The sequence below is a fragment of the Brachyistius frenatus genome, unplaced genomic scaffold, assembly GCF_029030835.1.
Source record: "Brachyistius frenatus isolate BFR_SWC_R1_liver_20210118 unplaced genomic scaffold, ASM2903083v1 Contig_1, whole genome shotgun sequence".
In the NCBI taxonomy this organism is placed as follows: Eukaryota; Metazoa; Chordata; class Actinopteri; family Embiotocidae; genus Brachyistius; species Brachyistius frenatus.
In genome coordinates, this window is record NW_027210600.1 from 6052040 (window position 1) to 6078319 (window position 26280).

The 26280-nt window shown below is 44.1% G+C and overlaps 1 protein-coding gene across 2 annotated transcripts; it reads right to left on the reverse strand.

The window, feature by feature from the left end:
- Nucleotides 1-315: 315 nt before the first annotated feature.
- On the reverse strand, nucleotides 316-24451 carry ets1 (v-ets avian erythroblastosis virus E26 oncogene homolog 1). 2 transcript variants are annotated; one of them, XM_069712965.1, is made up of 8 exons: nucleotides 23980-24451; nucleotides 11963-12082; nucleotides 11203-11403; nucleotides 10230-10307; nucleotides 9533-9730; nucleotides 7952-8212; nucleotides 3846-3964; nucleotides 316-3509 (listed from the first exon to the last, which is right to left on the reverse strand). In XM_069712965.1, exons 1-8 carry the CDS (start codon nucleotides 24044-24046, stop codon nucleotides 3294-3296), a joined length of 1260 nt encoding a protein of 419 aa, XP_069569066.1. In that variant the 5' UTR covers nucleotides 24047-24451; the 3' UTR covers nucleotides 316-3293. The 2 variants fall into 2 exon arrangements, with proteins under 2 accessions (XP_069569066.1, XP_069568995.1); XM_069712894.1 differs by having other exon boundaries at nucleotides 9533-9778.
- Nucleotides 24452-26280: the final 1829 nt, after the last annotated feature.

Consider the following 26280-nt stretch of genomic DNA (forward strand, 5'->3'; position numbering starts at 1 on the left):
GCCCGTTAGGATGCAAGGTTTGACCAGGCCCATATAGTCTTGCAGTGAATTTGGGTCTGTTAACACCAGGCTACTGTTCTTTGGATGTATCTGATGAATCTTAATGTTGAGCCGTATCAAATGTGCTTTAGCAACATTAAGTTTGATAAGTCAATATCACATCTTGGACCACAAGATTTCCTGCAGAAGATGAACAAAATAACACCATGCTGCCAGTCATCTCACCTAATAATGGTAGAAAGCACTACTGTAGTTATATCACATAATATAGCAATAATGATGAAACTTTGTAAATGAAAACATCAGACACAGGGATAAAATCTTTCTTCACATATATTTTATAACATTTTGAAGTACATTAAGTACATTTTAGAAATAGAAGCTACAGTTTATAAAACCTTTCCAGCAGAAATCATTGATGGGCCAGCATCAGCCTTTTTTTCTCTAGCAGACAGGTCTATTTTCTATATTAAAAAAAATGAATAAAAAAAACCCAAAAACAAATATTTCGCTACATTATTTTGTCCTGCGCTACCTTTAAGTTCCCATGAAAGCACCAGCTGTCTGCGTCTCTTGTCTTTTATAAAATATAAATTATTGAAAAATATTCAAATGTTTGTGAACTAAATACAATAAAAATGATCTCATAACAAAAATACAGAGACACTATAAAATATACAAAAAAACAACATCCAAAACAATAAGATTTCCTTCTGAATCCATTCTGAGATAAGCGTATGCCACAAAATATTGGTATGCATACACTTGTCTGACTACGGTTCATGAATACATCAGACCTGCAGTAGATTGGAGTATCTGACACTTAACGACAGTATATTTTCCTGACAAAATAATATTAACATTTTAGGGAATAGACGGTTTTCCTTTAGCACATTAATCTTATGAAGCTAACTGGACTAACATCAGGAGTTTGAGTTGGGGGGTGAAATTATTACAAATATATTGAAAAATCTGTGAAACTGACTTTAATACAAAACACTGACTTCAGAAATTAAAAAAAAACCTGAACAGAATCAAAAACGGTATCTTGAAACATGAGCGTCAACATGCACAAAGGAATGAACGTACAGTGCAGCTTATAACCAACTGATCTGTTTAAAGATCCAACCAACACTGAAGGACAAGCTTGGAACCAATTAGACATCACGAACATATACAGCATCTCTTTTCTGCACTCAGTGGGAAACCCAAATCAGCAAAGGCCTTTCTCCTTGTCCTAAAGCTGTGTGCTTTCCAACACATTAACAAAAGATAAAAGACAACACTTTCCAAATAACGTGAGAGAATTCTGGTCCCTGTCTTCTAACACTGTGGATACCCGCAGCACCGTGGCCAAAGACCTCACATGGGTTTTGGTTATTATTCCTGCTTTGTCTCTTGCTTATTTGTGTAATCCGGGTCTCAATAAAGCATTATGAAATACAATCTGTACAAATAGACATCTCAAAAAGCTATTTTCATCCATATGGGTAACATTCAGCCACTGTAAACAATAACATTGTATTCCAAGATAATATTAAACTTTGGCATTTCCCATAAGGCCAGTGTACAGCCACTGTTCCCACTGTCGGGAGGAAACTGCTGCCAATTTGCTTAAAAGTAACCAGTGAATCGTTTATTCGGAGCAAATAAAGGTAGAACCATACGCGAGTTACTCATTCTGAACAGAATATCGTTTTGTTCACAGATAAGTAGCACACAAGCTTCTGCCATTAGTCCGAAATGCCTCAAGCAAGCCGACTTGCATCGTTTCCGTCAATCATTCTCTGTCACACTTCACAAGTGATCATCCCCTGCATCATCCAGATTCCTTTCAGTCACCTTCATCAGTCCCATACAGCCTCCAGTTCTCTATACTCAACATTTTCCTACTGCCGGTCCCTTTTTCCATCACTGTACCTTCACACTGTACTGCAGCTGCTTCCACATGGCCAAAAATTTTAAAAATAGAAAAGAAACTGACAGTGTTAGGATTCTGTAAAATTGCTTCCTCAGCTAATTAACTCGTGGTTTGTGTTGTACAGACAGACAGGACAATTTAAACACTTCTAAAACAACGGCAACATGGACAGAGAACCGACAAATTATGCATCTAATCTGCACACTGAACGACTCCTCTCGCCAAAAGACTTCCTGAATTCCCCTCCCATAGATTGTCTACAGTTTGCTAATACTGGTGGTTTATGGAAAAACGAAACAAAAAAAATGCATAAGTTTCAGTCACACCGTGTGTCTCTAAAGAGGTGAGCGTCAGTTTCAAAAGCAACGGCTACTTTCAGTTGTCTTTCAGACACTCCTGGGATGAGTAAGCTCACCAGGTTCATCACACCCTATGAAGCACAGGGCCAGTGTCTATAGTGTTGTCTGATTAACAATCAGCACATTTCACTTCAAGGCTCCTTGAGAACAGAAAAGTTCAACTCTGATGTTTGGCTCCACTGTAATACCTTCATGAGAAAAATACTCTTTCCAATATTGGTGGAGTAGGTTTACACTGGGTTCTCTCACTATCTAATATAATACTGGCACAAGCATACGCTCCTCAAACAACAAATTATACATGACACTTTTCTTTTTGGTCCAAACTGAAAACTGAAAACGGTGAGCATGTATGTAAATATGATATTCAACCCTTCTCAGTTCAGTTTTTACATTTTGGCAACCGCTTTCTGAGCGGGAACTTTCCACCCGCTCTCTGATTGGCCCAACAGTGAAATGAATAATTTTATTTTGCTCTCTCTTTCTCTCTCTCTCTCTCTCTCTCTCTCTCTCTCAGTTCTCTCACATGTTGTGTCTTGGTCCTCGTTCCTCCCCCACTTTGCTACTTAGACAGAACAGAACCTGAACTCTACCCGACAGACCTGCCCTCAGCTGCTTAATAATACCGGTATATGTCACACACACACGGCCATTCACACACACACACACACACACACACACACACACACACACACACACACACACACACACACACACACACACACACACACACACACACACACACACACACACACACACACACACACACACACACACACACATCTCAAATGCAACAGGGTATAAATACAGGTTTTTGGCCTTCTTTTTAGAATACAGTCTGAGAGACGGGAGCTCAAAGGTGACAAAGACCACAGTTAGTCATTAAAAAGCATTTTGGTCCCCCCCAAAAAATGGTTTACCAACTCTATCAAACAGTTAAGACCACTTTATGAGCCTCAAAGTCCTTGTGGCTCCTTAACTTCTGTCTTCACTTCCTCTTTTCATCTTTGCTTTCACTCGTCCGTATCGGGCTTTACGTCCAACATGGCGTGCAGCTCCTCGGGAGTGTAGCCCAGCAGGCTTTTTAAGTCACAGACAAAGCGGTAGACGTAGCGTTTCCCAGATGTCTTGTGGATGATGTTCTTGTCGTAGTAGTAACGCAGGCCGCGGCTCAGCTTCTCATAATTCATCTTGGGCTTGTTTTTTCTTTTGCCCCACCTCCGGGCAACCTGAGACAACACGGGGGAACAACCATGACATGAGAAACATTGAAATAATGACATCACGAATGTGCAGCAAATTTGTTCAACTTCAAATGACGTTTGTTTTTTTTAAATAAAATAAAATAGTCATCACCCGAGAAAGCAATCTAGATTTTTAGTCCGGAACGATTAACAATACTGTGTTTTTTTTTTTTCCTGAATCAGTTTGAAACAAAAAACCTACAGATGCACACAAACGCAACATGCAGCCGTCTTTACAAAGAAGACATCTTGTTCATCTGGCCAACTACTTAGGACCTCCCAGCAAGTGTGCCGGTGAGCAGCGGGGTCACGGCCTCTCACCTCATCAGGGTCAGAAAGCTTGAACTCCCAGCCGTCGCCCGTCCAGCTGATGAAGGACTGGCAAGACTTGTCGGTCAGCAGCTCCAGGAGAAACTGCCACAGCTGGATGGGGCCGCTGCCTGCAGAGCAGATGGGGAAGGGAGAGAAGACGTTCATTTACAGAGGAGCTGTTCACACTCCGGGGACACATTGTTGTTTGTGCAGACGCTGGTTGGTGCAGGGATTTATTAAAAAGGTAGATTTTGGGCAAAGATGTCCAGGTTAAGGAAATGCTCCCCAAGATCTGTAGTCCTGTTGCTCCAGGCTCTAAACAACTACACTATAGATAATGACACATGGTATCATCAGCATGTTCGTACTCAATGCAACCTGAAGGGATCGAAGGCGTGGTAGCACGCATATCTGCACCACTGAAGGATTGCTAACTGGGACATTTTAGAACAACACCCTATATGTCGATACACTGCAGTACAGAGCTCGGTATCGCACCAAAATGTATAATACACCCTCTAGTCCTCTAGAGGACGTCGGGTCAGTGACATGTTTTGCCTCGCGTCTGCGTGAAAAGTACATGGATGCATGACGCACATCAAAGAAGGAAGGCAATGTGATGGAGTTGTTTTTGGCGTGATACCAGGTCGCAGTAGAAGAGAAATGAACAGTTTGTGAAAGAAGTCCAGGTCAGAGGGAGTGTTGTTTCTCTATACTATATACTCCTGATATATATATATATATATATATGTGTGTGTGTGTGTAAAAAAAAAAGTGTGAAATATTCATACCAATTATTCAATTCTGAAGAGGGAGAAAGTAAACCTTCTAATCTGGGTCAGACTGAAATACAGCAGTGGAACCAAATGTCCTCCTAAATACAACAGTCCCATTCATCACATCTTCCCTTGTCTGCCAGTTGCCCTGTGCACTATGTGAATCCAGAGTCTGTGTCTGTACGAGTTCCACACTGATGAAATCACTACTTTAAAATAAGAGGGGCTGCCTTTGGACTTTAGCAGCTCTTCTTTGGGACTTGAGTACAGACTATGTGTGTTTGAGAAAGGGAGTGGTTACTAGGTCATCCTGTTATAATGGAATGCATATTTGAAAAAAGAATAATAACTTGGTAAAATCTAATTTCAGAGTTATTACAAGAGTTTACGACAACTCATGGAAAAAGGAGGGAAAGCAGAACAAAGATGATCAAAAAAAAAAAAAAAGAAAGAAAGAAAAAAAAAAAAAAGGCTGGTTTTGTCTCTGAACTAGATTCACTGCAGCACACTTTGATCGTGTGGTTTTTCTGCACATACACAAACCCACCCACTTTTGAGGCTCGCATGTTGAAATCACACCTGCCTTTGCAGCACACCGCCTCAGCAAAAACTGGGGCTCAGCAAAAGTCACCTCTCTCTGTCTCTCGGCCTCAGAAAACCAAATGTACCCTCATACAAAACAAACAAAAAGCTCGCACGGTAACAGATGTGTGGGCTGAGCACTTCAAGTCTCCGAGCCCTCTTCACTCCTGCTAGGGCCGAGGAAGGTGCACGAAAGCAGCCTCTCCGAGTGTGGAAAATAAGAGGGTCCACAACACTGAGGTCTCTTTCAGACAGAGAGCTTCAACTCGCATTCCAAAAGTCTGTGACAGCGAGCCCGCATAAGGGCGATACAACCCCCTGCACTCTCACGCCAGAATGCAGGCGACCAAAAATATGTTACAATATTCATGCACAATGGGCCTTATTGAAAAAGCATACAGTGTGGCAAGAGGGTGGGCAGGGTGGCGGCTCGCTTTCACAGCCGTGTTAAGTGTCTGATCCATGGCGCACTAAATGAGTCCTGAGCACATGCAGCTGTAGAAAGAAAGTCGGGTGGTGACCGGGGCAGAGACTGAACAGTAATGTATGCAAGACAAGTAAAAAAAAAACAAAAAAAAACGATTCTCTTTCCTTTGAAAAGGTGGGACCAGCTAATATGTAATGTTTTATATAAATAAACGACTTGAAGAGACAGAGAGGTGGAGGAGAGAGACAGCCGAGTATCATGATTGATTGAGAGTTCACCATGTTGTGAGGCCGCCCGATGACACTGTAGACAGAGGTGTTAATGGGCAGGAAACCACGGAGGTGACAGCTGGAGCTTCACTTATCTCTCTGCAGCCTTATCGGGCGCCCTGTCCTCGCTACAAGTGTCACCTGCGGCTGGAACAGGAAGTCGAACAGAGCGAGCTGTCAGATTGTCATAAGCGGCGTTCAGGAATTTTACAAAAGCCTGTTTCTTTATTTTTAGGTTTGATTTGACTTTTTTTTTCTTTTGATTTGAGTTCTGTCTTTCTTTTCCTGCCATTTTTCTTCATCCACCCACACACTCGCAAAAAAGCCTCCATCTTTGAGGGACTACACTCTCTTTAAAATAGCGAGGACTGGAGAAGGCTGCTGGACATTTTTCCTCCTGCAGGAAAATTGGGCTATAATAGCATGATTTTTTTTTTTTTTCCCCCTTGTGTAAAAGCTCAGAGAAAGGCTTTTCCTCTCTGTGAGAATGCATTACTATGCATTAGGCTGAAAACAGTTGCCAGGCTTTCACATGTAAGCTTTTTGGAGCTCCGTCCTCTTGTAATAACAGATTCATATATGTCTGCAATCAGGACTGAGGCAGCAAATGGAGTCAGCAGGTTGTGATGAACTCGTGTGAAGGTGCAGGAGGAACATGTTTCCACACGCTCGGGTTTGAATTTCGATCCAACCTTCATTGAGGTACATGCAATGGACATTTTTGGCTTGTTTAAAAACTGTTTTTATGATATATTATCGTTTATTTTCAGTCTGCTGGTTCAGTTGAACACAGAGCAGCACAGCCTCTAATGCTTCTGCAGGGGGCTTTCAGACTGAGTCTTACACGCCATCATTTGATTAGGAATACGTTACGACATCTTTCAAACATCATTACAAATGAAGGACTCATTGTGATGTAAGTGGCTTTTGAACGAATAACCATGCAGATGACCAATTAACTTGTGCATACCAACTCGGGACGAGTCTGTTGAGATCTGATGTATGCATTGTTTGTGACGTTGAGAAATGTGCTCGGTTTTCCCCTTTTCCAGTGCTGCTCATTTTGCAGCCTTGTGACTATAATTTAAACACGATCTGAAAAAAAAAGTCCCACACATTTCGAAGTTAAGCGGCAATTCAGTGTCTATAGTGTCACTGTTCTACGGTTTTTACAATCCAATCAAACTGGAACAAATTCAACTTTACTAATGACCAAAAAGGTTTTATGTTTATTTTAATATGCAACATTTCTTCACGTCGAAACAGTATTCAACAGGCCAGAAATGCCTTGAAGTTATTTCTGAATTTCCTCTGTTTATGTGATCATGAAAGTGGCATTCATGGCTCAGTGTTAACCTACACATCCCAGTAAAGTCGCAACAGTGGCAGCGTTTGCACCCGCTTTCAAGCCAGAAACCATGACAGACGCTAAAATAGTGCAATTTTCCTCAGAGGAACGAGCAAATATCTCCATATCTCATTGAAGTTGAAGAACATGCATAAACCAGCTTTTTGAGTATGAAGACGCTTCATGAGATGAAGCGATTATTTTACTCTTGTGTGTGATGTGCAGTGGCAGGCATAATTTCTATGTTGTGCCAGCGTTGCTAGGACGACCTGGAAAAAATAGGTTGAGATGCGGGCTGCAGATAACAAGGAGGTAGATGAGAAGTGAAGACAGAGCAAGAGAGCGAGAGAGAAAAGAAGCAGGGAGAGGCATGAGTAAGAATCTATTTTGTTTCCTGTGAGGTGCATATCTCAGGTTGCCTGGGTAAAAGGCGTCGTTTGTGTTGTTGTTGTTTTTTTTGTAGTTGTTCTTTGGTCTAAAAGTGGTGCATTAAAGCACCCCTGCGTCTGCAGGGCATCAACAAGTGTGTTACAGCTGTGCATTGAATTTCATTCATTATGACATGATGGTAAGAAAAACGTTACACATGATAATGAATCATTTGGGCTACTTTGTAAAATGGGATCTTTTTCTTTGAAGTCTACTGATGACATGCAGACACTACCAGGAAGGCTGTTCCTAAACCACACATAAATGACATCTGGACGCCTCACCTGTGTATCCTGCCAGTGCCGCTGCTGGGATGACGGGTTTGTCCTTGCTGAGGTCTGAGCGCTCCCTCACATAGTCTTTGAAGGTGCCCTTGGGCTTGTGGCCGTGCAGGGCAGTGGGGTAGTCTTCCGAATCAAAGCTGTCATATGACGGTACCCGCTGCAGGCTGCTGAACGACGACTGGCTGCTCCACGACTGGGTCAGTCGGTCGCAGCTCTCGAAACTCTCGATGCTCTCGAAGGAGTCCTGGCCGCCAAGTTTACCTGAGTCGGAAGGACGAGAGGATTGAAATTGGTTTAAAAACATGATTCTGATCAAAAACTTTTCAATAAAGTCAAAGTTTTATCACGTATGACTTCATGATATGTTTCTCCTTTCAGAAATATGAGAGAAAATGCACATTTAGCAATTTTTCTGTAATATTTAAGCAAATTTTATGACTGTGACATAACCAACACCTTCACAATAAATTATGCTTCTTCTCGCCAAGCTATATTATTCTGTACGCTGCCACGTCTCTCCCCATTTCACGCCTCATTTCACTTTTACAACCACCATTTGGATTTGATTTGAAATAGAAGACAATCACACAAATTGTCTTGCTATTTTTGGCCTTGGGAAAGATAAGAGGAGCCTTTCAACGCTAAGTCATTAACAAATCACAGATAATGCGATGCCTCTTCTGATGCTGAAATCTTCTACTGGTGAAATTGAAGCCACATGTGGATATCAGAGTGTGTTAGAAAATACTTTCCCACGTTGGAAGAGCACAAGGCAATGGTCAAAAGCACTGGTATGTGTGATGCATGAGGATTGGACCTCAAACCTCGCAGGCCAGTGCTTAAAGCTCTGGAAGGAGGCTTGTATAATGTACATGGCACATGCTATTCATTTATACAGCTGGGGATTTGTGAGAAGAAAAATCCGAGCTTTATGGCTATAAATGTAAACCATGCTGCTAATTCCTCTGTAAACGATAACTGGGAGAGAAAACAAGCCAGCGCATTCAGAAAAGCAAACCGTTTCATGAGAAAACCCCACGCTCGCAAACTGAGGATGACACCTCTATCTCCTTACCTAGAACCTCAAGGTTGAGTCGAGGAAAAGAAGCCGCCAAAAAAACAAGAAAAAAAACCACCTTTTTTTAAGGTTACGCCGCTCGAACTGTTTTACATAAGAAGCAAGAAGAGAACACATTGTGGCTTTGGTTCGTGTATCACTGACAAAAACAATAGAGTTTGCTGTTTTTTTTTTTCCCAACCCGGTCTAGCGTGTGAGGCGGGTTTGCTTGAACCACAAACCAACCAGAGGGCCTGCCTTTTCTTCTCCTCTAATACATGTACGCTGATGTGGCATGACAAGATTATGGTAGCTTCAGCACAATCCCACGTAGACAAGACACCCACAGAAACCATGAACATTCACATGCGCTCACACAAACACATGCACGTGGACGTGTTCATCAAGCAGTTGATCCAAGCAAAATATTCAGCACAATATAGATGCGGCACATTTGTCACAGCAAGGCCTCTCCAGATTCGTCCTTTATGCTTCATATGTAGTACATGACCTTTCCCCCTCACCTCTGCTGAGGCGTCCCACACACATGTTGTCAGGGGACACCACCTCCTGCTTCACAGAGAAATATTCCCCCTGCATGGAGTTGAGGGCCGTGTCTCGCAGGATGACGGCCGGGTATTCACTCTCATACTTGAGCGTCAGCAGTTCCTCCGAGCTGATGGGGTGAAGCGTCTGGTAGGACTCCGTGATGAAGCCGGGCTCTGAGTATTCAGAAGGAGGGACACACTGAGCATGCTCAACACCATAGCCTGGAAACACAAAAGGGAAATGAGTGCAGAGGAGGAAAGCAAGGAGGGAAGATCAATCTTAGAGGAGTGGAGTCATTATCCCTTTTTTTTTTTTTTTTTTTTTTTTTTTTGTGAACGGCTGCCCAAATTCTCAGTGTGTGAATGGATCATAACACAACACAGTCAAGTGCATGTGATGAATCTTTCAAGCAAGATTATCGATCAGACCTAACCTCAGCCAAACTTACAGTATTATACCATATTATTTCTTATAATGTAAGGTCAGTGTACATCTATAGCTGCAAAGATACACTGGGGATCAATATGCAGAAAGTCATGTCAAATGATATACAACCCTAAATCCAAATCCTCTTTCATTCCCAACACTGAACCACTTCATCCTCCTGCACTTCCTTTCATATTTTAAGCACCTTATGCTATTAGAAAGAGAAGGACCGTGATGAGTACTTACTGACAAAATAGTCTGAGGTATAGCGGGATTCCTGGAAGCTGGAGGTCAGTCCACTGATGGGGTAATGCTTTGTATCCTCTTCATGAAAAATAGATAGAGAAGGAGTGTGAGTGACCCCGTCATCGATTTAATGTATCGTGTATCTGCATCCAGCGTGATCAAAAATTAATGACCATAGCTAAATTGTGTCTTCCTGTTTGGCTCCTGTTACTACAGCAAATACCAACAGAGACCTACCGCTGGAGTCAGCAGAGATGTCAACCTGTGCGGTGAGTGCTTCTCTCACATCATATATATATTGAGATATATATATATATATATCAAAATATATATATATATATATATATATATATATATATATATATATATATATATATAAATGGTTCTCAACTGGTCTTTGTCATGAAGTTGTGACCCAATTTTTGCTTTGTTTTTGAGCCTTTCCAATTTATTTCACAGAAAAATAGTGCAGAAATACACAATAAAACACAATACACTACACAATAAAACATTAAATAAACAAACATGAATAAACGAACGTGATTTTTAAACAAGTTAAAACTGTGATGCTCATCAAGCTTGATGAATCCACATTGAACTGTATTAAATGTGAAAAAAAAAGAAGCTATATAAAATAAAAACGTGCCTCTTTACAAATTCTCAAATGAGAGCTAACTACTGATAGTGATAGTTTTCAATATTACTGTCATGGCAACGCTGGCAGCAAACTGCTACTGCATTCCAGCTGTGTCAAAACGTTGTCCTTCCAAATAAAATGAGAAATTCTGTGGACTTTAAGCTTGACTGTTTTTTTCCACTACGTACTTTTTTTTTTTTTCTTCATAAACGTACATCCACGACTCATTCAAAATGGCCCGATGACCCGACCTGCCAGTTGAGAACCAATGTCTAAAACCGTGTCATAATCTGAATCTCAGCATGTTAACTTGTCTTCTTATTTCTGCGGCCTCACCTTTTTGAAGCATTTCTAAATGTTCCCAGAGGATGTCGCCCACAAAGTCAGGTGCTAAGTCCAAGAAGCGCTCCTTCCCCATCGCACACAGGCTGGCTCCGTTCATGGCGAATTTGTCAAAGTCCACATTCTTCAGACTGAACTCGTTCACCGTCCACGTTAGCCACTCGGCCACGTGGTTCTCTGTCCACTGTCTGGGATCTGCAGATGATTACAGTTGCATAAATGGCACGTATACATTCATCAGTCATCTCAACCTGTGATTGATATAACAATATTAAGTGTTTACTGCTGCTTTCACTTACTAATCAACAACAAAACAGGGAGGCAGAGGAGAGTGGAAGCAGCAGTGGTGAAATGAAACGCTAAAACCACAGTCTGCAGATATATTACGATTTGATGCTGAAAATTCTACTGTTTGCAAACAGTGTGCGGTGACTCTGTGGATGCTTCAATTTACAATGCTAACTCATTACTTTACTGTCTGTGGAAGCTGCAGTCAGTCAATCTGCCTGGACTGAAATGTATACCAAGTAACGCCGTTTCTGAAATAAGTGGGTGTCTCCTGGTTTTCAGTCAATCTCAAAAAATAAAAGAGATGCTTTCTCTGAATGCTCTAAAGCAGGCAGTGAAGGGCCAGGATTAAGGATGTGCGTGCCTGTTTGCAACACTGAGGTGGTTTTGAGGGCACGAGATTTAATTTCCTCCAATAAAAATGTTAACATGGACAAATGAGAAGACGAGCAGCTGACAGTCTCACCTTTGGGAATACCCAGTCGCTGCTGTTCCTTTGTGAAGCCGCTGAAGGTGGCCTTCAGCGCCTGGGACATCATCTCTTTACTTCCTGGAGTCAGCAGGGGGACATCGCCACACTCCGGATCTGCCGATCACAAATCACAAAGACTATTGATTACAATATTATTTCGAGTAACGTCGATATCCGTTTCATTTGAGATCTGAATATCACATGCTCCTTTAATTCTTATTGACAGTCCGAGCTACAGCAATGCTTCCTGTATTATATTTCATGCCGATAAAGCTCATTCAATGGAAAATTGAATTGAGACAGAGAGGGGTAGGGAAAGAGAGTCTTGTGAATGTGGTTCAGTTAAATATTCACACAGATACACACATGCATTCATTCTCTCACACACACACACACACACACACACACACACACACACACACACACACACACACACACACACACACACACACACACACACACACACACACACACACACACACACACAAATCAACAAGGCTATATCTACCGTGATAAACAACAGGGTTCAACAATTACTTTCTGTCTAGACAGACGCTGTCTCCATATCAGATCCAATCTATTTAAACTATTTGTCACCGTTTTGGATCTTATCTGTTTAAACACGGAGGTAGCACGGCACATACGCTGCGTATTGAACAGAATTCATGTGCGCGGTTCTATAGAATAGCACATAATTGAAATTAAAAAAAAAAAAAAGAAAAGTAAATTAGTGTCATGAAAGTGGTTTCTGAACCCTTTTTTTTCCTACTGACGGGATCCTTTTGGCAAATCCCACTCATCTGGCGCTGTGCATTAAACCAGTTTATTTACAAACACTTCAAACACCACCCTCTCTCTTCCCCGCAGATCCTGGGTGGGAGCCGAGCGCCTGGTGCCCATCAACGACACTATGACCCCGACTAGCCCTCCTACTGCGTCGCCCCTTACACAGTGGGTCTACTGTCACACGACCCAAGCTCGGGGTCAAACATTCTGACAGGTCAGGGGTCGGGGGGGATGAGGTGATGATGTCACCGCGGCTGCTGGCGGGTGGCGAGGAGAGTCGGGGGGTGGGCTGTCTCGAGGGTTCCAGTCACACACAAGGGTTCACTGTTCTCCGCTCACAGACAGTGGGCACCCAGCAGGGAACAGAGTTGCCTTTGATGGCTTTAAACAGCGCCTGATGACTCGCACTCATCTAATTAGATTGACCAGGCTGCAGAAGTTTGGGATAAAGGGGGCATAGCAAAGGAGATGATGGGGAGGGGAGGAGGAGGAAGACCCCAACACAGACCACTATCTATAGAATAGACTGCTAAAAAGACTCAACAAATGCCTTGTAAGTAGACACAAAAAGGCCCCATGGAGTTCAAATTAACTGGCATGCTTTTATCAGTTAGTCTGCAAAGTGTCCACACACAACAAAGGCCAACATCTATCATATCTGTTGGTGTGCACTGAGATAATATATTTTTCCCTGTTCAGTTCTTGGGGTGAAGTGTATCACTCCAATCTTACAGACAACAACAGAACATGTTGGGGCTTCGGTGGGTTAACATAAACAGAAAATCAAGAGTACAATCAGGTCATACAGCATGTCTGTCTCTTTAGTTCATCTCTCTTGACTGTTGCCACCGCACGCCAAGTGAAATTCATTAATCACCGGATGACAAATGGCTGGCCTCGAAGGCAGAATTAGTTTTGAGGGTAAAGATTTGTCACTGCACCACCATTCGTCGTACCCAGATGTTCTGGCATCCCCACCGGCTGCTGGTTTAATCTGCCAGCAGCACACTGGGGCAACATACAGTTCATGCTTGTTTTCACCACTCGCTGACGTCTCGACCTCGTCTGGAATGCACAGCAGCTGTCTCTCCTTCGCCCATGTAACCAATGTCTGTCTGGCTGTTTGTAAAATTAGGTCTCCCAACTTTCTTTCTTTTTTTTCCCCCCCTTGAAAGAAAGAAACCGAGCAACAGACCCAAGACAGAAGACAGACAAGAGCTCTCTTTGCTTCTTCATGTGATTCAATTAGGCCTGTAATAATAGATTGCTCTCTGTTACACTGGTGAACAAACAAAAAGTTAACCATTCCAGTCAGAAGTAAAAGTTGAAGAGATGAGAATAAGCATTGTTTTACAGTCCCACATGAGAAGTCAGGTAAACTATTGTCAGACACGGCTCGCATGTCAAAATAAACCTCAAAATACAAATAAGACCTGCGCAAGCTGTCTTTGTGTAAAGTTGCTCCTGACAGCAAGGTTGTCTCGGCTTCCACTGAGCTCATTTTTCTTTTAAGCAGCGGAAAAAAAAAAAAAAAAAAAAAAAACTTACATGTTGCAAACGGCTGCAAACTGAGATGGGACCGGGGCTCAGACAGTCTGCGCTTTGATGTGAAGGCAAAGGCAAAATGTGGCAGTTTATTTAAGCTGGATCGAGTGGAGTTTGTCTGCACTTTCGAACCAATTGCGCCCCTCCCTGCTCCATCGCTTTTATCAACCCCGGGCCCGGCATGTACTTGCCCACACAGACTTGAACCCACTTTAGCACTAAATCCTCCATCAAAGACACTCAACACCAGAGCGCATGAGAAGGAACATCAGGCACTCTAAAGAGAGAAACGTGAACCATGATTACAGAGCAAATTAAAATGCAAACTGCAATTTGTGTAATTTCTTTTGTTTTCATTTTTGATAGACTTGTTTTCTCTGCTTCAAATGAGTTTGAAGTGGGATTTTTGTTTACTATAATGCAGCAATTGCAAAAACTGTTAGGTGTCATGACAACAAAATAAATCACTTTGTTTATATAGTGCGTTACATGTATGCACGTTGCTTTGTTGTATTTTTGTTAAAGAGTTGAAATCTTGAAACGGATTGCATGACAAAGCTGAAAGGCAAACTCTTAGCATTAAAGCGAAGTGATAATAGAGCAGTCTCCACGGTGGATGAGCCATATGAAAGTTATCTGCGGCAGTGCTAATGTACAATGTGCATCCATTAGCGAGAGAGGCGAGCTCGCAGCTAGACAATCTCTAGTAAATGATGAAGTCCTGATACGATTTCAATGCCTGCGAGTCCCATTAGATGGAGAATGGTCAGCGTGCGCAGAGAGTTAGAGCATCCACAAGTCATCACTTTCCACATTAGACGGTGTGGGTCCGTCCGCAAGATGAGTCCCATCCACTTAGCTGGCGAAATGTGGGAGTGGGTGTAAATCTCAGGCAACATAACGGCGTTCACGTTTCACAAACAAGGCTAAAAAAAAAAAAAAAAAAAAAAGAGCATCTGCTGTGAAAAGTATGAGATGAAACCAATTTCTCCTAACGATGGAGAAAGAACAGCGTGTCCGTCTATTCTACGAGTCACTGATAGAGATGATGTTTAGTCTGGATGTATAGTAAAAGGTATTGATTGGCCACTCCCCTCTTGCCATACGAGTAATGGGCGAGCTGCTGAGCGCGAAGACAACATTCGCCCCCGGGGGGATTCTCACTGACAGCTTGCACACCTTTACTGTCCTGCCCTCGTGACCAAACCCCAACCCAAGCGGAGACGGAGGTTCTGTTTGGCACCTTAGGCTGGTAAACTCACACACATATAAACACACAGGCACGCGCGCACACGCACGCGCGCACACGCACGCACACACACACACACACACACACACACACACACACACACATACATGAACTAAATTAGCAGCCGTCTTCCCTGTGCGCCAGAGCGTGGGTGTGAAATTGGGATTTTTGCGGCCGGGGCTAAAGTCTGTGGGTTGGAACAGGCATGACTGGGCAGGGCAGGACAAGGGCTGGGGAAGATAGCAAAGGGAGCATCTTGGGTGGGTGAGGGGTGACGGAGTTGAGGGCAGTGGGGGGTCGGGGGGCGGGGGGGGGGTGAGTCACTAGCCTGTAATATGAGCCCATCACAGGACCCGAGAAGCGGTGGGAGAGGGGGGCTCAAAGAGAGAGAGAGAGAGAGAGTGAGGGAGACGGGCAAAATGAATGGGAGGCTTCATAAAGCTCCCTCTCTTCTCTTCATCTCTGGAGTGACATCACAGTGGGATCGGTGCCATCTCCCGGCCTCTGGCGGAGACTCAGTTCATTCATAAAGCCTGGACTGCTGCCTCCACTCAGAATGATGCAATGATACAAGCAGAGCAGGCAACCAGACCCAACAAATAAGGGACAATATGCTTTCTATCATGCGATTGAGCTATAAATAGCTCTATAGAGCTCATGAGTGGGTGTGTGTGAGGACAAGAAAGTGGACTGTGACAAATATGACGACAACATCTACAAGGCTATTCAAAGCTTTTGGAAAAAGTCAAATAGTATGTATTTATATCAGCTTCAAAGCATGCGGACATTCATGTGTCTCACTCTGTAGCCGAGTGTATGGTGGCCCTTTAAACATATCTGAAATAGTCCATTTCCTGTGGCTAAGTTGCCACTTCCTCTGGGAAGTGAGGTGAGTTGTGGGTTCAGGTGAGGGTCAAACATTTCATAGCCACCACGGAGGCCTTGTACCCGTCCTGAATATCCCCTACATGCTCACGGGTACATATCAGCGGGGTCACAGCAAGGTGGAGGGAAAAAGAGAGGGGGTCTTGGTTACAAGCCAAGGGGCTTATAATTGGCTCTTTAAGGCCAGACCAGCCAACCCACAGCCTGGCCAGAGGTGACAGTGGTATCTGAGAGAGCCTTTGATGGAGATCCATATCTGGACCCCTGATCTGAGAACGCGGGGTCATAAACCCCACCAGTATGAAGAGGTCCATTCAGCGCCACGGGGTGATAAAGTGGCAACTGAGGGCTGCAGTGCAGCGAGAGGAGGAGGACCGGGTGGCAGTCTGGCTTTAAGAGGGCTGCTTGTTCAGCCGGCCACGCTGTTTAGATTTCCATCTCAATGCCAAGGAGTAGGAAAAGAAGTTTAGGCAAGGTGATGTTGATGAAGCCGAAGCCAGACCCAGACCCAGACCCAGACCCAGACCCAAGCATGCTCCCAAGCAGGTCAACGTTAAGCCCCAAGCGATCCAATGCACAAACCAGGACGATCCCATCATCACCAGCAACCGTGCTGAAACACTGGTTTTATTCTTAGAGCTTCACCACTGGCTTCTGGCTGCCCTCCTGAAACACAAGCCTGTGGTGGTGTCAGGCAGCCGTACGGGACGAGGCCGCTACTGCTGACATCTGTCTTTGGCCATGAAAGTCGAGTTGCCCAGGATCATCCCCACCACAGACACACTGGCTACTGAAGCAGACAATAAGTCAGACTAATACCCCAGAGCTGCCTCTCTGCCTTTCTTTCTTCCACTCCCTCCATCCCTGAAATCATATTAGCTTGTGATGTGAAAGTGCATTAACTCCACTGTTTATGCCAAAGTCTCCGCGCTTGATATGACATTGAGTTTGAAATGATCCGCGCCATCAGCAACAGACGCTAAGCGTATTTTAGCTAAAAGCTTGATGGAAATTCTTTCCTTAACAGAGCCGAGTCGCTTTCAGCAAGATTTGGCTCCTTGTTTGTTTTTTGTTTTTAACCGCCTCCGAGCTTTGTTGCTCTGTGATCTTTAACAGTGTGAAAAGGTCGGATTTTAAGGTAGCATTAAAGATTGAGCAACAGTAATGTACTTCTCACGACAGCTCATACAAAATCATTTTTAAGTTTTATGTTGAGAAGGCAAACAATTCATGTTGGGGGGAGAAAAAAAAAGCACTGCATAGAAAGCAGATTTCCACGGCCTCCATTTGTTAAATAGTCAGAATAAAAGCGATACTGATAGTCCCAAAAATCTGACTGTCTTGTTGCATCCATCACTGTTTGTTGGTGGCGAGAAAAAAAAAAAAAAAAAAAAGGAACTGACAGGCACATAAGAGTGCAGGTGGTGCTCGCCTAGCAGCATCCAGGCTCTATCCCTGTTATAAACAGACATGGGATGCTCGGGGGAGACTGTTTAGGCATTAAACCAAACACTCGACATGTCTGACAAACAGTTTACTCTCAGTGTTGCATTTTTTCCACAAAACATGGTGCCTGCCCCCATTTTTAGTCCAAACTGATACATTCCACAATCAGGTCCCTGATATAAGTGGGAATCATGTGGGACAGTACACAGTCACACACTCACACTCAACCGACCAACTATTCTTTGGTGTAACATGTAAGTCTTGTATAATGGCTGGGCCTAATTATGCGTCATCCATATAGAAGAGATTGTTGGCTGTTTGAAGGCAAGCTATGGGCGACAGATGGATCCTTGATAAATAAATTCCCCCCCGACCGCAGTGTTTTCATGTTGCATGCTTCACATTCCACCTCTGTTTTACAATCGCTAATGTGCTTCTTACAGCTTTTTTTGTTTTCCTTTAATGTGACCAAAACTGACTCATGGTCTAAGTGGCAAAATGGTTAGGGCTTCAGATGATGAATTACACATCTATTTTAAGCCCAGCGTAGGCTCCATGTCTAATAGAAGTATAAAACATCAAACATCTGGCCACATCTCTCGTCCTTTATCTTTTTAAGATACGTGTGTGTTTCTCTTGATGACGTGAAACACCTCAGGCTCGGGTAGCTGGACTGATTAAGAAAGATGTGAAGCGCGATTTGATAACTGGAAAGTTACAACCCAGTGTTTTGCAAAAGGAGATGGAATTGATTTCGGAGAGATGCAAATAACATTGCAGTTGTGTAAACTCATGCTCAAAGTGCCGTCTTTATCTTCTTCTTAAGTTATCTTTCTCTCTCACGCGCGCGCACGGACGCACGCACTCACGTGCGCACACACACACACACACACACACACACACACACACACACACACACACACACACACACACACACACACACACACACACACACACACACACAAGTACACACAGATAGGTTGTGACTCATTCCATTGAAGAATGACTGGACTTCAGGGGATATCGTGCCGCTTTATTTGACAGTGTGACTGGTCATTATGACAGCAGTGACCATATCTTGTAAAATTCCTGCTCAATGACTCAAAATGAGTTTCCTTGTAGCCATGCATAAAACAAATACATGTCTCAGGGCAGCGAACAGACTCTCTGTAATGAGCATTTTTCTGAGGCCAAATGATAATGTTCCACAAATACACACGCATTTCTGGAAGAGAATATTGTCAAAAGAAAAGCTCTTATTATTTTTTTCTGATATGTGGGCCTTCAGCCAATGTAAAAAAAAAAAAAAAAAAGGCAACTCATTTGAATATATACACACAAAAAAACCTGCTAAGGTCAGTCAGCTGTTTTTACTTTTGCAGCTCTGAAGACAGCCCAAAAACATTAAAACACTGAGCCCTCCTCTTTGACACATGTGCCTCCCATTTGACTGCATCACAGGCTCATTGTGAGCACCTACACAGCAGATCCCTGCCACCCACACAAACACACCCTGTTCCATCATTCCTCACTTTGGCAGGCCAGTCTATCAATACATGCTGATGCTGTAGGTCTGATCTATATACAGTCTGTGGCTGTGCCCCATTTGTTCACCTGATTACAAAAGCAGCACGCAAACGCATGCTGACTCCAAAACCAGGTGGCGTGCAGCAAACCCAGACAAAACGAGAGAATAAGGGAAAAAAAATCTGGAGCACACACTGAGCAAAAAAATGAGTGACATGGCCTGGTTGTGGACAGCTGAACATCCGTGGTGAAACAGAGCCTTTCAGGACTGATTCTCAAAGCAGGCGTGTTGCTAAACCCGCCAAGTTTATATTTCATCGTAGGAGACACTGCTCCTAAATGTGGAACCATAAAAACAGAAACAGCAACAGCGCAAGGGGACAGAAAAAAAAAAAAAAAAGCACAAGACAATGTTGAGTTGCGTGGGCAGTTGTGGAGCCGTTTCAGGCCAGTTAAGGTTCACAATCCCGCTGGTTAATGCAGGGAGGGCAGAGGCCTGTGGCAGCACTAACCGGTAAGCCAGACAAACAGACACAGCCAGCGGCGTGTGGTGCAGCAGGCGTCTCGTACCATGACTCAGGGATTACAAACCAGGAATGGCTGGGGAAGGGACAAAGTGCACTCACCGTAGGAACTCACTATACACCACATCAAGGTGCCGTGAGAGAACCTCATGTGGCAGACAGAAAGACATGGAACCAGAGGAAGAAAGGGAAAGGAGGGGGAGGGACTGTGTGAGTGGTGAGGGTGGGTAAATGATTGAAAATAGTTGTCTGTTTTAAAAAAAAAATTTTAAATAAATCTTGATAATACTTCACTTTCCCAGCTGAGGAATCTATTTTCCTTTGTTTTGGTTGTTGGCTTTTCGGGGAACGCGAGTAAAATAAGAAGTGGCAGAACACCAGTTGCTGAGAGAGTCACTCAAACCATTCTGATCTCTACTATTTTACTGCCATCATATTGACCACACCTTGGCAGGTCAACAATGCCTCCAACCCCTCTCTCACCATCTGCTTATTGTCTAGCAGAGTGCTGTATCTGCCACTAACACGCCTTACTTTATGACTAAGCTTTTTAAGGAACGATTAAGGCGTGTAGTCACAGGGGAAGCGTCGAGTTCGGACCCACACAGCACAAAGGTTTTATGTTTATATGGGTAACACAGCAGATGAGAGGCTGAATGAATGAGCCATGAATGAAACGCTGACTAAATGGGGGAGGGGGTAACCCATTTGATGTAACACAGTGGCATCACTGAGCAGCGCGGGAAAGAAATAAAGACAGGGTCATTGTGGAAAGTCACAGACATCCACTTCATCGGTGTCCGCCCAGTCTGTTGACAAGTGTAACCCGTACAGGGAGGCCCATTGAGGAAGCTCCTATCTGTTGCCCTCTAGGCACAGACATGGCCTGGTCAAACACCACCTAATGTCACATGGGTGATGCTCTGAGCGCTGGAGTAACTAATCAAGTTTTGATCTCGCAAAAGCGGATCGTTCTCGGTTGGACATGGCAATCAGCGGATGAAAAACGGACCTGTTTGCTTCACCCGGCCCGATTCATCGGCAGACCACATCAAGAGAAGCCCGGATCACCCAAACAGTGTTTGCACAGCTGCCAGCCAGCCACGCACACTCAAACATTGGCATATATTACACTGCGCTACTGAAGTAGTGCTGACACAAACACACCAAAGCAAAAAAAAAAAAAAAAAAAAAACCTGTGGCTTATGTAACTCCGTCTGTTCTAACACAAGCGACACCTCTCCACTCTGTAGCAACCAGAGAGGCACCGCGAAAAAGAAACTTAAGAGAAGAGTCATCCATGAGGCAGGGCCTGTATGTGCCTGTGCGGATGCTGTATGTAGCAGGCGTGGAACGACATGCCATTTAAGGAAGCCTCTCTGTGGGAGCATCAGAGCTGCCCGTTACAACAAACTGCAGCGCTCTGATCAGATAAAAGTGAGCCTCCCCTCGAGCTCCTTCTACGCTACCATGCATGCCACCCAGCAGGGCATGCTCACACACATTCCTGTCAGTCGCTGGACCCCGACCTTCAGGCCTGACGAAACACACAAGTAAAAGAGGGACAACTCACTCAAGTCTAACTCAGCCTTGTACGGTAGATTATTGACAACCCTGTTGATTATTAAATCCATAATTGTATAGCCATATTAAATGCTGCCTGAATGTCTGACCCTGTAAAGTAATGTTCTCCCCTATCTGAGTTTAGTTATGGCAACATAATGCTTCCAATAATAAGACACCATGCTCTGGGTTACAATGCAGTGAGTGTGCTGTACCAGGGGTTGACTACTGTAACACCGAGCTGAGGAATAACAGCTTGGTGGAACATTAGAAGCTTTGTTTGGGAGTATTGCTGACCCTGGCGGTGTGTGTGAGCTCTCTTTTTATAAGGAATTACCTCTGCTGGAGAGTGAGGACAGGCCCTGGGTAAGCTGACACTGCCTGCACTTCCGGTGCAAAGCAAAACAAACAATATAGTAAGGTGGGCTGGAAACCACTTAAGCCTGTTAGCGGGGCATGCATGTATGTAAAGTGTGAGGTTGCAGGTGTTTGGGAGGGGGAAAAAAAAAAAAAGGGGGGAGGGGGGGAGACAGCTGCACGTCCCACTGTGGCACAGCTCTGCGCGCTTGCTTGTGAAAATGCTGAGCAGCTACGTCCACTGGGAGAGCTGCATGTCCCAGTAGCAGTCCAGCTAGTCCAACAAATGCATTCTGGGCTTTGAATGGGGTGCTTATCTCTTTCAGTGAGATGTAAGCAAAGAGCCTGTCAAAGTGATTCACATGCCTGCAACTGTCTTATTAGGATTGGGAGCAGCCTTGGACATTGGTAGTGCATTTATCTTGTAAGCAGGGTAATACCAAGGAGTAAACAGACCTCTGTGTGTATGTGTGTGTGTGTGTGTGTGTGTGTGTGTGTGTGTGTGTGTGTGTGTGTGTGTGTGTGTGTGTGTGTGTGTGTGTGTGTGTGTGTGTGTGTGTGTGTTGGAGAAAAGATGTGTCTGTGTGAAGTTGCGAACTGCTCCTTGGCAGGCTCGGCCTGACCCGAGCGCACCCATGTGAGCGTAAGCAGGAGCGAGCGTTGCGAAATGGTTTTGCAAGATAGCGCTATGCTTTGGCAAGATAAACGCAGCTGTCAGCACATTTTGAGACTCCGTGAGATGTGTGCGTACGAAATCTATGCTCCACAGGTATAGGCAGCAGGGAGAAGGTGGTTAATGTGGTGAGTCACAGCCCTTTAGTGGGTCAACACTGGCAATTAGTATCAGATTTCCATGATGCATCAGTGCTGCTCTGCTAACAGGGTCGACGCCACCTGAGCTGCAAAAGCACAGGGGGATTGGTCAATGTAAAAAGCAGCTAAATGCAAATTATCTAAACATGTCACCATGTGTAAAAATGAGAAGTGAAACAGCACAAAGGTTTAAACACCCACACCCCACACCCCACACCCACACACACACACACACACACACACACACACACACACACACACACACACACACACACACACACACACACACACACACACACAAACCTGCTCACAGCAGTTGCGGCCTTTCCCTGTCTGGGACTATAACCCCTGGAGCAAGCCAAGAGTTCCAGGCAGCAGAGTTTAGAGAGGCAAGATTCAGTTCTGCAGATTCATCACCTCAGCCTGCCTCTCCTTCCCTCTGGAAAGTCGGTTTCTGCTGCCGAGGTGGAGGGGGAGGTAAGAAGAAGAAAGGAGACAGGGAGGCAGAGGAGACAGTGGGGGTTGGCAGGGGAGGGGGGTGGGGAGTTAAGAGGCACCGCTACCAGGTCTCCCATGCTGGCTGGGCAGAGAGCCTTTGCTCTTCCCAGCATGGCATGGGATATATGGGTCAGAGATGGGTGCTTAGATGGCAGGGAAAGAGACAGGAGATGGTGATAGTGAGATCAAAGCAGAATGAAATAGGGGTTGGGGGGGCCACATTCATACAACAAACCTGTACATATCCAAAACGTAAAAAAATGACACAAAACTTTCTGTTTATGGATAAGACAATTTGAAAACATACCCATAAAACATACCCATAAAACATGCAGTAAAAGAATATTAATATATACGTCACATTGATCTGTATTGCTATGTAATATGACAAAAGCATCATTAGATCTGTACTTTGTGACTAACCTACAAGTAACAACTGACATGTAACAACTTTTTTTTTTTTTTTTCCCCCTTCATGGCACCTTGTTTAAGGCACAGCATTATGTTGCAAATGATCTAAGGCACACCGGCCACAGCCTGATTCATTCAAGGAACAATAAGAAACACATACAGTACAGACTGTTGCCTGACTGTAGCCTCAGGCGTGACAGCATGTCTCTAAAGTATTGCGTATTGTCCGGAATTGAGCAACCGACACCGTCTTCAGGACGCCGTGTCCCCCCTCGGCGCATCTAATTGCCGGGAATTTACAATCAGCGTAATGTACCAGCAGTCGGTTGCGTTACAAGGAAACCTTCAGGAGTCATGTTAGTCTCGTGATAACTGTCAAGCTCCCACAGAAGAGTTGGAGTACTCACCGTCCATTTTTTCAGCCTTTATGATCGTTAACGTCGGTTTCATATCGACAGCTGCCGTCATGACCATCAGATCAGCTTGACCTAAACACCGCTGCGTCCCTCTTTCTTTTTCTTTTTTCTTTTTTTTTTTTTTTTTTTTTTTATTCTAACAGCTCCGCAAATCAAAGGCAGGATCTTCTCGTCCCTTGGCGCGCCGGACAGATGTACTGGCCGATTTGTACTCTTTGAATCTCTTCCCCTCTCTCACACTAAATTCAGGCTCTTTTCACTCCTAACTTCTCTTTTCTCTTTTTCTCTCTCTCTCCGGTACGCACACACACACACACACACACATACACACGCGCGCTCTCCCTCTTTTCCTCGTTCTTTCTCGCTCGCTCACTCCTTCCTCCGTATCTCTGGCGATGGGCGTTGCATTGCGAGGAGCCGTAGTGCGACGACAGCCGAAGGGGGCGGTGTTTGGGGCTGACTTGCCAGTTGATTCACAATTCAATTAAACCCCCACCCACCCACACCCCTCCTCCTCCTCCTCCTCTCTCCTCTCTCTCTCTCTCTCTCTCACACACACACACACACACACACACACACACACACGCGCGCTCATACAATAGCTTACGACCACCTCCCCCGGGTCTCTGTGTGAGAACCGACTTGGTCCAAGACCCCTTCACGTCATGATCAGACGTAGTTAGCAGTCCACATGTTCCCGCAAATTACTTGTGTTTTACAGGGATGGGAAAACCCTCCAGTGGTGTGAGAGCTGCTGGGCATTTGTTTTTTTTCTTTCTTTCTTTCTTTTTTTTTTTTTTTTTTTGGGGGGGGGGGGTGCTCAAAAACACCAAATACGAAATTTACTAGAGGGGGAAAAAAACAACATGTAGTAGAAGAGCACCATGATATTTACTGAATGTAAGTAAAAATGCTATTTGGGAATAGTTTAAGTAGCCTGAGATATTATAACAGTTTAGATGCAGTTTATGTGTCTAAAACCAAGAAAGCTAAAACAGGCATCTGTCTCTGTCCTATTTTCTGCAGGTCCAGGCTTCCTCATAACTTCTAACGCACCCTCATAAACACCTCAGAGTATTTCCTGTTCACCTTGTACTGATCAATAAAACAAAAACAACACTGTACACTGGAATTATTGTCAAATATACAACTTTTCAAATAGGTGCAGCATTCACTTACAGAAGAAAGGTGTTTAAGTAGAGCAAGGTTTACAACAGTTGTGCAGATATGTATGTCAATCAAACTGGGTCTCCTGTCACCAAGACCATCGATGGAAATCTGGTTTGGACAAAGAAAACCGCCAGTTCTAATTCTCAGTAACCCCTTTTTTTTTTTTTTTTTTTTTTTTTTTTTTTTTTTTTACAGAGATTTGTGCTTTCTTATCTCCAATAATCAGGAACAATGACCATGCCTTACTAGAAATCAAATCAGGAATTTGTTCTGCCACTGAAAAAGAACAAAGACGAGAGTAAGATTGAGCTTTCTAGCCACAGTTCGACTCCACTCTGTACAAGCCAGTGGGGGAAAATCTCCCATGGCAACAGCAAGAATAATAACAGATTATAATACTATTGCTTTTAACAAAAACAAGCAAATTGAAGGGGTAGTGTGCACGCAGGTTAACGCTCTCCTTCTTTTCTTCATAAGTGAAATCTTGTAAATGGTTTTCTTTAAAAGAGCAACCTTCTTTTTCAAGACATCCAACCTCATCATCAGGAACCTGGTTAGAGTGAGTCACATGGCACAACCTCTGATGCACATCAACGTGATGCTTCTGCATGTACTGCATTGTATGTCTACATTGGGTGATCTGGATGGAGGCGGAGGAGCCAGGGATATTGATCACACATGGATTTTTAAACCGGTGGTACTTCAGCGTCTCCATTAGCAGTCTCGGATCAGGTTTCATTGGCTTGATAGGAGCCTCATCTGGGAGGAGAGCTGGTGGGTTCTGCGGTGAGAGGAGCTGCCTCGCCGATGGGGCAAAGTAGAGGGCGGGGGGTGGGGGTGGGGAGTGGAGGAGAAGAACGGAAGGGTGGTGGGAGGGGCAGTACATCTCAGTTCATCTCTGCCCGTCCAGTCTCTCACTCCTCACTCTCTCTGCTGAACCTCTTTGTTTTCTGTTAATGAACTCCCTCCTATCCGTTCTTAAAAGGACAGCCAGGTTCCCCCTTGTGCCTTTGGGCAGCCATTTAGGCTTTAATGGTGTTGCTGACTAATATCTGGGCCGGCGTCACTGCAGACCATTTCAGGTTGGCTTTTCTTCTGCCTGTCTTTACTTATTTTATTGTT

Coding starts and splice junctions, on each gene's coding strand:
- ets1 (XM_069712894.1), bottom strand. CDS start 24,046: ATGGTCATGACGGCAGCTGTCGATATGAAACCGACGTTAACGATCATA. Junction 12,083..23,979: donor AAAGGCTGAAAAAATGGACG/GTGAGTACTCCA, acceptor TGTGATCGGCAG/ATCCGGAGTGTGGCGATGTC. Junction 3,965..7,951: donor GGCACTGGCAGGATACACAG/GTGAGGCGTCCA, acceptor TCTGCTCTGCAG/GCAGCGGCCCCATCCAGCTG.